We start from the raw sequence: 12680 nt of genomic DNA, 5'->3' as shown, positions 1-12680 counted from the left end.
CGCACCAAACAATGCACTTGCGCATACAAGCACTTCCTGTACTACAAAGACCAGCATTCCTTGCGGTTGAGCATGCACAGAGTCTTGATCGTGTCTGTTTGCGCGCCGGCAGTATCTTTGCCTTTTTCGCCCTCCTCTCCTTCTCCCTCCATCCACCTCTCAGCAATAATACTACAGTTTTTCTCAATTGCTAAAGCACAATTTCCAGATCTCTGAGCCCAATGACCAGTTGCCTAAACACATTTATTAAATCAGGCCCCTAATTGGCTTAACTATAAACACATTTCACCTCAATCTGCGATTTCACAAAACTGAACACATTTGCACTTCTTTAAACACATTCACACTTAGGCTAAACACTTTTACACTTGCTAAAACACACTTTGCACAATCATATCAACACATTCTCATTCAGTGAACACATTTTGCTCACACAATGCAAAATGGTAGACATCAAAAGTTGAACACAATGAAAGCACGGGTGTCATTGCTTAAACACGGTGACTCAAAATTGAAGACACCTGTGACACCATCCATATTGGCCGCTTGAGAATGCACGACTCAAAATTGAAGACACCTGCAAATGATTTGACAACACCTATATAGGCCAGTTTATAGAATGCACAGTTTGCTGAAGGAGCCAAACGGCAATGGACAGAGGCAGAGTTCGTGTCAGAGGAGGAGGCCGAGGAAGGAGAGGAGCCAGCCGAGGAGGGAGAGGAGGGAGAGGAGGAGGAGCACGGCAACCACGTACAATCATCACAGATGAAATGCGAGCTACTGTCATTGACCATGTCATTGTCCATGGAATGTCACTGAGAGAAGCTGGACTAAGAGTCCAACCCAACCTCAGCAGGTTCTCAGTGTCCACCATAATTCGGGCATTCAGAGAACACAACAGGTATGTACCGTAGTTACTTTGTCTAAATGTTTGTAGCCCACAATGTAAATTGGTTTTACAACAGTACCTTTTACTTGGGGGGACTGGACATTTCCATTGATGTTTGTATTGTAGATAGTAAGTATTTTTTTGAAGAGTGAAAGCATATTTATTTCTATAGGGTTGAAAGACTGCCACATCATGGTGGAAGGACTCCCCTGTTCACAGCGCAGCAAGAAATCCTCATTGTGGACATGGTCCGGGAAAACAACATCATCAGACTCAGAGAAATAAAGTAGAGAGTCATAGCTGACAACGTCAATTTTGGAGGCATTGACAGAGTCAGCGTGGCCACCATAGACGGAGTCCTCGCCAGAAGCTACGCATGAAGCAAGCTTATAGAGTTCCCTTTGAGCGTAACTCGGACAGAATCAAAGAGCGTCGTTTCCAGTATGTGCAAGTGAGTATACATACCGGTACACAATGTTGATTGATCACAGTACAGTGGGTGTACAAGCTCACTGTACTGCACAGTAGCCCACAGTGTACTGCTTCTGTGACACTACCCATACGCTATTCATTTCCACAGAGAATCTTGGGGTTGGATGCCATGATGAGACCTCATGAATACATCTTCCTGGATGTGGCTGGCTTCAACCGCACCAAGAGGAGGAGGAGAGGCTGTAACATAGTTGGCCAAAGAGCAATTGTGGACGTTCCTAGCCAACGTGGGGGGAATATCTCCCTATGTGCAGCCATGACCTCAGAAGGGCTTCTCCACAGGCGTGCTCTCCTCGGGTCCTTCAACAACCAGCGTCTCCTCACATTCCTGGGAGAGTTACGGGACATCCTGATTGACCGTGAGCGGCGGAATCTGGATCCAGCACAGCCTCCTCCCATCTATGTCATAATCTGGGACAATGTCAGTTTTCACTGCACCAACCAGATAAGAGAGTGGTTCAATATACACCAACAATTCCTCAATGTATGTCTGCCACCCTACTCACCTTTCCTCAACCCCATAGAGGCGTTCTTCTCATCATGGCGGTGGAAGGTGTATGACCGGGAACCATATAGTACAGAGAAATTCCTCAGGGCCATGGAACTGGCCTGTGATTATGTGGGGGGTCACTCAGGCTGGGTCCGGCATGACAGAGCTTTCTTCCCCCGCTGTCTGGCGAGGGAAAACATAGCCTGCGATGTGGACGAGGTCCTGTGGCCTGACCCCACACGACGACGTGATGCGCAGGCCCCTCCACAGATTCCATAGTCTCTTTACTGTACATAGTACAAGAATTTGTAACATGTATGCTTTTCTTCTCTTTTGAAATATTTGTTTTGGGAAAAGCACATTTGTATAGGTTTTCATCAATAAAAGGGGTTAAAGTCCCCCAAAAATATTCTATGACTTGCTATTGATTACTATACATATGATACTTAGAACATCACACCCTGAACATTGTGTTTTCAATTTTTATTGAAGTGTGTGTGATAGGTGTGCAATAGTGTTTACATTTTTGTAAGCTAAGTAAAGTTTGGTTTTGGCCATAGGAGGAACAGGTTTGTGGTGAAAATAGGTTTTGTGGTTGACAGTTTGCAAAACAAAAATCTCACTCCAAAACCCAAAGAGAATGCAAGTTTTTGTGGAGCTAGCTTGCGAAAAGTGTTTTGTGTTTAGAGTTTATTGAAAACGGAGGACAGCTTCCTGAAACGTATTCTGACATTCGAGAAAAACTGTCCAACATCTTATGCTTTTTATTTTAATTTCATTTTTTTTGCTACAAAGTATTTTAACATACATTTCGACTTTAACGGTGAAAGCCGACATACGCGGGAATTTGTGTTACATTGTCAGTGTAGGAGCAGAACTCGTTCGTAAATTGAGAACTTCCTGTCGTCTTAAATTAATTACATGTTGCTTCACATGTAGTATGAAAGTGATCGGGACTGTAATATGAATGTACTGTATTATGCATGTGTCACTGTCATTGCAGATGCATGACAACCCAAGCATAACTGCTTTACCCCAATTGGTTTCTCTGGGGTGGTCACCCCCAGTGCCCCCTGCTTCCACCGCCTCTGGTTTTGCATACTTGTTTTCCTTTCCTTGTCAACTTTGTGTTACTGCTGGCATGTAAAATATTGGATTTGATTCTAATAATTTGCTTATGACTGATTTGATTGCACAAGATGTTACTGTATGTGTTGGGGGAAAGAGAGAAAATATGCTGTAGCTACACAAAAGGCTTCAAGTGATGGATGCACAAAAACAATTTTACTTCTGTTTTGACATATTTAATAGAACACTTTAACGTGGCTGTTGATTTTATAGCACTTGGTACTGTAAAATGTTGATTGAATTTGTGCAAATGAACCAAGTGGTTTTATTTTACTACCAAATGATAAAGTGTTTGAATGAATTTTGTGGAAGGTTGCCTTTTTTTCCCAGCATGCTGTTTTAAAAATTGTTTTACTCTTAAATCATAGCTTTTGAGTTTACAAAACTCAAATGGCCATTGTTCTGTCTTTGCAGAACAGCATGCGTATACATTAATACACACTTACCAACTCATTAGGTGTAATACATGTCATACAAGAGTCATATAAAAAATGCTGCCTTTGAAAGGGGCTTTTAGAGTGCTGACCTTCGCCAAGGTCAAATTCGGCATCTGTGCCAAAACAATACTTTTTTCCCTTGGACATCACCTACGTCTCACCCCTTCATGAAATTGAGTACACATTTGCTGTGTGGTTTGGGGTTTTCTTCCTCTTAATTCTAAAGAACTAAAGTCTGCATTGGGACATACTGTACTGTACAATGTATTTTTTTTCTCTAAAATTGTTACAGGAGAAAAATACAGTATTTCGGTGAAACAAAAATATATTTTTTGTTTTGTCAAATAAAAAGTGTATGGCCAACGATTTTTAAAAATGATCGAATTTGTGTCGCACTTAAAACAGAGTTATCAGGTCCTTGTATGGGGCAATGTTTTAGATCTGAACAACTTAGGGTTCCCCCAAAAATGGATGGGACCAATTTTGGAAATGCATTATTCAACTTGATTACGGAATCTGAAATTATTTTTATATTACTGACTACATTCAACATTTCACAAAGTCTTACTTAAATATAAGCCTTTTTGTCAATAATAAACCCAAATTTATCCAAAAAAAGTGCCCATTCTTTCCACTGTAATTCTTTCATCCATAAAATGTACTTTGTACAATAACTATGACACTATTGTGAACATAAGAGAATGAGATTGGAGTCCGTGTGGTCTGACGGTATTTGATGAAGAATGAAGGACTCTGTATTCGTCACAAGTTTGCAAGCAAATGTTTTTGGATTCAAGTTGTTGTTTTTTTGGTGGTGGTCATTCATTTATGTACAGTATATGTCGATTTATGGCAACACAAATTTTATTTGAGTATATTTGGGTCCCAGGACGGAACCACATTTGTGATTATGGTCTTCAGCTGAAACGTCGGGAAAGCCGAGTATACAGTATACCAAAATGATTCTGGATAATACTGTGAAATTTACACGTGGATTCATTATGCTCATATTCAGCATGTGCAACATTAGGTAACATCCCAGCATCAGGTCTCAGGGACACCATTAAGGTCACACAGCTGTTTTGGCCATTCGACTGCTGATAAGTTTGTCCTTTCACTCATTATCAAAAGTCTGCTGATTATGTAGTCAGTCAAGGGCATTTGATAACATGTTCTTAATGCTTTGGTGAAATAAAATATTAACTGGCACGTTTATGCTTTTGAAGAAAACTCTTCTCAGTGTACTGTGTAGTGTGGAGAGAAGGAATACACTGTACATATGTGGGTCATCTTCCTAGAATTCGATTCATAACTAAAGACCCTTATAACATTTCTTTCTAATATAGCATTTGTTTATGCCGCATTGGTTTTATATGTGTAAATGTCTCCCACTCTGAAACAGTTATTGATGATATGAAATTTTAGGCTACAATACAAACCCCAATTCCGGTGAAGTAGGAACATTGTATAAAACGTAAATACAATAATTTCCAAATCCTTTTCAAACTATATTCAATTGAAATCACTACAAAGACAAGATATTTAATGTTCAAACTGACGAACGTTGTTTTTTGCAACCATTCTCTCGTTTTGAATTTGATGCCAACACATTCACAAAACAACTGGGACAGGGGCAACAAAAGACTGCGAAGGTTGAGGAATAGAAAATAGGGGCAAAAAACACCTGTTTGGAACATTCCGCAGGTAAAGGGGTCCCAAACAGGTGGAAATTGGGAGGGGCAAGGTCTTGGCTCCACTGTTTTGGCAGCCGTGTGAGCAGGTCTAGCATTGTCTTGATGCAAGATCACACCAACTAGCTGAAGACCTCTGCGTTTCATGAATAATTTGCTGTGCTATTTGCACAGATACTTATAAAATACCGGTATCTTCCACCTTCGCCGGGACGGAATGATGTCAACTGCTCGACCATGGTTGGGGTGCTCACTTCTGTAGGCCACTGTTTTCATCATAACATTAATTCACCCCAACTTGAATAATTTAGTCCATCTGTGGACAGTTATCTTTCGCTGAATCATGCTGCTCCATACACAGCAGACATTGTTCTAAAAATGTCACTTGGTTTGCACTGTTCCGCTACCCAAAATTTTATCACTGACCTCTGTTCAATCCTTGAGGAAAGTGTCAAGTCCGCCATTTTGTATAATTGTAAAACTGAATGCAAAAGATTAAGCAATTACAACAAAACTAAATATGATCATATTACATGTTGCCCATCAAACTCTGCAGATACAAGTACACCTAGGATTCAAGCTACTCATAAGCCCCATTACATCAAAGTCAAGTCAAATTTATTTAGATAGCCTTCAGTCACAGAAAAGTCTCAAAGGTTGACAGTTAACAAATATTAACAATTTTGAACCCCAGGAGGACAAGAGGAAAAAAAACAAAACAAAAAAAAAACATTAGGGGAAAAATGAGAAACCGGCTGAAAGCTCTGCTTCCCATGATACTGAGATGAGCAAAGGGAGCAGTCAGCTGTGTGTATGAGGAGGACCTGAAAGTTGCGGGCTGGAGGGGCCATGTTGTGAGTTACCTTGAAGTTGTAAAGCAGGAGTTTGAAGTGGATCCTCTGTTGCCAAAAATGTTGTTAGCATCTTCGGAAAACATGTTGCAAATCATTAAATTTCAGTTGGAACACAAAGATAAAGACATTTTGTCATTAAAAGTGTGAAACAAATTTTTTGGGGGGGGAAACAATTATCACCTAGTGAACGATATCAGTCAATAATTCAAATACACTTATCAGTAAAATTATTTCTTTACCGTTATATGAAAATAACGCACAGATATTCTTGATAGGTCTACATTTAAATAGTAAGAGTAAATAGTTCGAAATTTGATACACAAGAGTATTCACATTTTTTTTTTCTGTTTTTAAAGTGGAAGTCAACCCAAACATTTTTTTTCCAGAATATGTTCTGTGCAGGGTCACTAGTTGAGACAAGTCATTCTGATTAATATCGCGTTTGTGGAATATGAGATAAGCAGCAAAATCCACCTGCTTTTCAGGGAGCGGCCATTTTGTCATGTCGACTGATAATGACATCACAGTGTCTCGGGGCTCAGATAACGACCAATCATGACCCAACTTCAGAAAACAGGTGAGCTGTACCTCTGAGGCACTGTGATGTCATTTTCAGTTGACAGAACTGACAAAATGGCTGTCTCCAGTGGATTAACTCTTATTCTACAAACACAATATTTATCCGAATGCCTTGTGAATGAGTGGGCCTGCATGAACATATTCTTGAAAAAAATATGTTTGGTTTGACTTCCTCTTTACGGGAATGCAATGAGCTGCTTTCACTTGAAAATAGAAGTCAATATCATTAACTGTAGGCCAATTCCACTAACCCAATGAAGATTATATAACACTGTAAAAATTAACATCCCTGAATAAGTTCACATTTAGAGAATGAACCAGAATACTATAAGTTACAGAGAGGTCCAATCTTTTGAAAGACAATTATACACTTCAATTATACACTTCAGTGATTGCTGCTTTTTAGAGTTGTTGCAGGATTTTACAAAAACATACACGGTACATAAAGTAATAACAGCACATCTCTGATTCCCACTCTTCTGTAAAATTTAATGATAGTGATTATCAGGAACATTTGCAATAAATGGATGACGGGTTAGCAGACACAGGGACCCTATCTTCGTGCCGGGCGCTAGTCTAAAGCAAAGCGCAGTCTACATGGGTGGAGTTTGTCTTTCTTTGGATATTTTGCTAGTAGAAAAGAACAGGTCGTTTGCGCCTTTGTGTGCTGTTGTCAGATGAACGTAGACTTTTCCCAACCGATCCGCGCTGTGTCCCTCATTTGTATCAAAATAAGGGCGGTCAAAGCGCAAACCCAAGTACACTGGGCCTGGCATTGTGGAAACCAAAACAAAAACACCCAACTTGGGGATAGAGCACTTGCCCCCAAATTGGAAGCTCAGAGCACTAAGCGCTGAGCTAAATCTCAGGGCTGCCGGCTTGCGTTATAACGTAATGGAGGGTCCAATTGAGGCTGGTATTTGTTTGTACTTTGTCATATTAGGGACCTGTCCCAAAGTATACGCCCCCTCTTTTCCAGCAAAATGCCCCTTCAAAATGCACATGAATCTATTATTATCGACTTGCACCTAATACATATTAGGTCGAGCCCCCACACACCCACCCGATCAAATGCACCAAAATCGCATTAGACTGTCTGCGCCTCAAATTAGACCTGCTTTTTGCGAGTATAAAAGCTAGTCTACTTTTTATAACCAGATTTACAAATGCGCTGGGGGACGAGGCAGAAACGCTCAGTGAGGTGTAGCGCATCTACCAAATTCACAAACATGCAAAACTAAACCAAGGTCCGTGCATGAAAATGACGATGCTCCCGCTTCTACACCAAGTGCAGACTACTTTCACCAAATTATCAGGGGCGTCGGGGGCGAGGCTGCTTCATGAGCCGGCACGCCCAGATGAGTGCAAAACGTGCCTTGCGCTGGAAAACGTTACGCCCGTTTTTACGCCGAGCGCACGGGCGCCAGTCTACCGAAACAGTGCTCATAGTGATAACATGACCCAACTATTGTAACTGGATAGAGATAGAAAATTACAATGAGATATGAGAATACATTTGAAAGTCAGTTTGTCGCCCACATAACAGAAGTAAATGATCAAAACACACAAAAAAATCTAGCAAACAAATCACTTTCATTAAGCCTAATCCTGAGGCAGACCAACTGTAGTTTATTAGATAGAGTTGTTCTTATTGTTTTGGTTACCTCGGTTAGTTACAACTCAAAAATGCTTCACAACTGTTACACTATCACAATAATAAGCAGAATGCTAACAGCTGTCAGTGTCCGCCAAAACCAAACATTAGTATCTTTGTACAGGAAGAACATTTGATACAACAATTGCATGGAAATGTGATATTCTGCAGGCAGTCATAATGTTGTGGCTGATCTTATCTAATGAAAAACAAATGAACATACTCGTCTACTTGAGCAGGTGTATCAGCTGATCCTGCAGGTTTTTAGAATGCTCCACACTGGAGGACAGAAGAGAACAAAGCAGCAGCATCAATAGATGGCTTACAGTTGAGACAGATATGCACGCGAATGGCGTCTTTCTGCAAAAGGGTCTCGTTTCCACGTACTTCTTCTGGATAGCCTCCTGCCTGAATGAAATGAAAGCGCAAGAGAGAAGAGTGTTTCAATCTCAAAAGTCTGAAAGTTGGCACATTTTATTTGGATCAAGTAGAAAATGACTTACTGATATTGTAAATGCGTAGTTATAATGGACATTTTTCTTAGACTCTGAAAGACAGACGAGATGACATTTATGAATGGCAGCGTGTAGATCAGGTGTCTCCAACACATTGCTCGCCAGGCCATTTGTAGTAGCTCACCAAGGAGTCACAAATACAGTAGCACACATTTGGTTTGTCAATTGGTAAAACTGATATGAATTTCCATCCAATCAAAATAACAGGTGTACCACCGCCTCCTGTGATCAAATGATTTTAGGGTAAACTAGCTGTCAGTCAAATATGTCACTGTCATTAATTCAATTGGAAGACATGAACCGATGGCCTGGCGGGGTGGTAATACAGTTGTTTTGGGGAGTATTTTTAATTACTTTTTCGTGAGTATTATTTGAGTTTAATACGTTTTTTTTTTGGGAAGTATTAAAATGAATGCAAGTCTATGCATTTTTTTTTTAAATCTATATTATAAAATAAATTAGTTACTTTACACAATATGAGCTCGCAGAAGATAAAAGGTTGAAATTAAAAAGGAATATACACAGTACGGTAAATAACAATATCAAAGGCTTTTCATGATGTAAACAAATTACCCAAAGGATTTTTTTTAAATTATTGTTTAAAAAATGAATTGGTGGCTAACAAATGTCTAATTAGTATAGTACATTTTGACTGGGTTATATTTGCCTACTCAAATAAATCAGATGACACAAAAATATTGCTTGCGCATAGCCCTCTTGAGTCTTAACATCACGCTATAAATTTGCATTTGGACTTAGGTTTGGGCATTGACTGAACCACTCCAAAACTTGATTTCTTCTAGTTCAGTCATGGCTGTGTCAAATTCTGGCCATGTGCATTATGGGGAATATTCTCCCGTGTGCATTAGTCGGAAAAGGCGCAGACTGGATATTTGTGTTTTATTCTATTTCTATTTTTCATTTAATTGTGTTTTCTATGTAAAATCTGTGTTCTATAAATAAATTGAGAAAATATAAGAGAATAATGCCAATCACTTCATTTCCTTTTAAGGAAAATATATCGGGATATATATCATTATTGGGATACAAAATTATCTATATCGGGATTGTGTCTCACACAACTCTACTAAAAATGTTGCTGATGGTGTAGTGGTACACACGCCTGAGTTGTGTGCGGGCAGTGTGGGATCGTTTTTCCGCTCAGTGACGGTGTCTGTGTGTGCCCTGCGACTGGCTGGCGACCAGACCAGTTCAGGATGTAGTCCGCCTTTCGCCCACTGTCAGCTCTCAGCTGGGATAGGCTCCAGCACCTCTCCGCAACCGTACGGTTTAAGCGGTGTGGAAGATGACACATGACACAACACTACTAGTGCTCAAGTTTCACTCGGGGTTAAGAAAGTGTCTATCTATCTATAACCTAAAATAATACCAATAAACCAAATCAATCACAAATTTCCCTAATTTATTTTCACAATTTTGTAAACTGCTTCAGCTTTCTAGCATACATCTGAAGGTTTGGGGGCTAAATGTGCTTGTATTGAACTGTTCATAATGGCTCCAGGCAGCTGAAAAAAAGGCAAAGAAAGAATGATACTGCCTCCACTATGCTTTACTACAAGTATTATGTTGCGCGGGGATGACAATTTTTATTTTGCAATGAAGAATTCAATGTCTTCCAAAAGCATGTGGGACGTGTGTTGTTTTTACAACACAAATGTTGAACTTTTTTGCCTCAATTCAGTTTGTTTGGTATGCTAGGTTGCTTTCTCAAATACAGCAATTGAACGGAACAGATTGTTGTTTTTCATTTATATATTTAAATATCAATTGTTACACCCCACCCCACCCCGACCTCCACCATCAGAACTTGTATTTTAACAGGGTTGCGTTTGCTTTCTACATCCAGTGCAAGTATAAATTGATTTAATGATTAAGACACATTGAATCCAAAGTTACAAAACTAACCAGTGAACACACATATATACTTACATCCTCTGAGTGTAGAATGGCGTCTTCCTGAATAACCATATTTCTGGCTGCTTGACCGAGAAGCTGGAAGGCATCACAACAACTATTGGGCAGGATTTGGCTTTACTCACAAAAACAACATTGGCGTTCTACATCAGGGAGCAACTCTACACTCAAACGCCAACTCGGGAACTGATACATTTAATAACGCTACCAGATTGTCTTGCTAATTTCTTGACGCTCCGTTGTATACGTCAATGGTGATAATGCAGGTGTATATGTCTTCTCGAAGTCAGCTAGACATCTACCCCAACTAACGTTGTCCCATCAAAGTAGGGTTAGCATTAGCGAAATGAAACTAATTATACTGTAATCTGTAATCGCTGCTAACCAATTCCCATGAAAGTAAATGAAAATATCTCAAAAAATTCACGAAGGATCCAATCAGCTGTTTGGGTGGTAGATCCGTTTAAATGTGAAGCTGCTCGGAAATACCCAAAACAAACGCATCAACCTACCTCTTGGCTGCGGGAAACTTTAAGCACCTGGCGCGTCAGTGCGATAACGTCTACGCTGCAAGAGCCCACTTTATCGGATAATAAGCCTTTAACGGACTGCCCAAACCGAGGCTGAGCGTCGGTGGACGCCATGTTTGCGTTACTGTGAGCTAACAATGGCACGCGAGCAGGGACAAAACTACGCAGTAGCGTCGAACTGAAAACAACCCTTTTTCCCCTCCAAACCTTCACTTATGTAATGTTAGAGAATGTAATCGTTCTGCCTGTCGCTGGGATGGATGGATAGGAAAATATGTGTTGTATTAATGGAACTCTGAAATCGGTGAAATTGGATTATTTCCTGCAGGACACCTACCAGACACACTGGTTGGGAATCACTGTTTTATGTTATGATGTGTCAATGTGGTAGGCTATACCCTTTTCATTACGTCATTTTACCCACAATGCTTAGGTTCCGGCCGCCATATTGGAGGGCACGCACGAAAAAAAAACAAAAAAACAAGAAGCCTTATCCATTGTAAGCGCTAGGGCTGAACGATTATGTAAAATAATAAAATTGAGATTTTTTTTCTAAATATTGCAATTGTGATATGAGTTGCGATTTTCTTTTCATGGTACTTTGTAATGTATTTTTCAACAATTAATCTTTATTACAACAAATAGTATCAGCTCTGTAATGCATTACAGAATACTGAAGTAAAGGCAAATGAAGCATAAATTCAAACGGAAGACAGTTTATCTCTTACAATTAGAGGTATTAACTTAATAAATATTTTTTGTTCAGTTTGGTAAGCGTCACGACAACATAATTCACCCACACAGGTGTGGTGTATATACTGATTGTATATACTAGACTGATACTATACTGTAAAGGCACAAACTCAAAAGCAGAAATCACTAGTTTTGCCACTTCCCACGTCACTTCGTTTCATGATGATGTAACATGATGTAAACGTGGACTGCACTTCTTAATCACTCAACTTCTTAGACCAATAAACAGTAATTCAGTGGCTCTACCACTTCCTACATACTCAACGTCACTTCATTTCATAGATAGATAAAACATACATACATACATTATCTGTACCGCTTGTCCTCACAAGGGTCGCGGACATGCTGGAGCCTATCCCAGCTGTCTTCGGGCAGTAGGCAGGGGACACCCTGAATTGGTTGCCAGCCAATCGCAGGGCACACAGAGACAAACAAACATTCGCACTCAAATTTACACCTAGGGGCAATTTAGAGTGTCGAATCAACCTACCAAGCATGTTTTTGGAATGTGGGAGGAAACCGGAGTACCTGGAGAAAACCCATGCAGGCACAGGGAGAACATGCAAACTCCACACAGGGAGGCCGGAGCCGGAATCGAACCCACGACCTCTGAACTGTGAGGCGGACGTGCTAACCAGTCGCCCGCCATGCCACCCTAAAACATACATGTATAAAATTAAATGCTTACCCGATCTCCATTTAGTAACATCACACACGGCAATAGATAATGCCT

At 40.1% G+C, this 12680-nt stretch overlaps 2 protein-coding genes across 3 annotated transcripts; one reads left to right on the top strand and one right to left on the bottom strand.

The window, feature by feature from the left end:
- Positions 1–75: 75 nt before the first annotated feature.
- Positions 76–3300, top strand: LOC147139395 (uncharacterized). The gene is made up of 3 exons (XM_086044602.1): positions 76–901; positions 1062–1340; positions 1470–3300. The coding sequence occupies exons 2-3, from the start codon at positions 1266–1268 to the stop codon at positions 2148–2150; spliced, it is 756 nt and encodes a 251-aa protein (XP_085900728.1). The 5' UTR covers positions 76–901; positions 1062–1265; the 3' UTR covers positions 2151–3300.
- Positions 3301–5723: 2423 nt separating this feature from the next.
- Positions 5724–11548, bottom strand: borcs7 (BLOC-1 related complex subunit 7). Of its 2 annotated transcripts, XM_086044604.1 has the most exons (6): positions 11177–11548; positions 10680–10742; positions 8718–8761; positions 8602–8622; positions 8438–8493; positions 5724–6051 (listed from the first exon to the last, which is right to left on the bottom strand). In XM_086044604.1, the coding sequence occupies exons 1-5, from the start codon at positions 11306–11308 to the stop codon at positions 8442–8444; spliced, it is 312 nt and encodes a 103-aa protein (XP_085900730.1). In that variant the 5' UTR covers positions 11309–11548; the 3' UTR covers positions 5724–6051; positions 8438–8441. The 2 variants fall into 2 exon arrangements, with proteins under 2 accessions (XP_085900730.1, XP_085900729.1); XM_086044603.1 differs by lacking the exon at positions 5724–6051 and having other exon boundaries at positions 8152–8493; positions 11177–11547.
- Positions 11549–12680: the final 1132 nt, after the last annotated feature.

Source organism: Filicampus tigris, chromosome 11, assembly GCF_054856515.1.
Source record: "Filicampus tigris isolate MCC_2025a chromosome 11, RoL_Ftig_1.0, whole genome shotgun sequence".
NCBI lineage: Eukaryota > Metazoa > Chordata > Actinopteri > Syngnathiformes > Syngnathidae > Filicampus > Filicampus tigris.
Note: the sequence above shows the minus strand (reverse complement) of the source record. Positions and strands in the feature narration are given on the sequence as shown.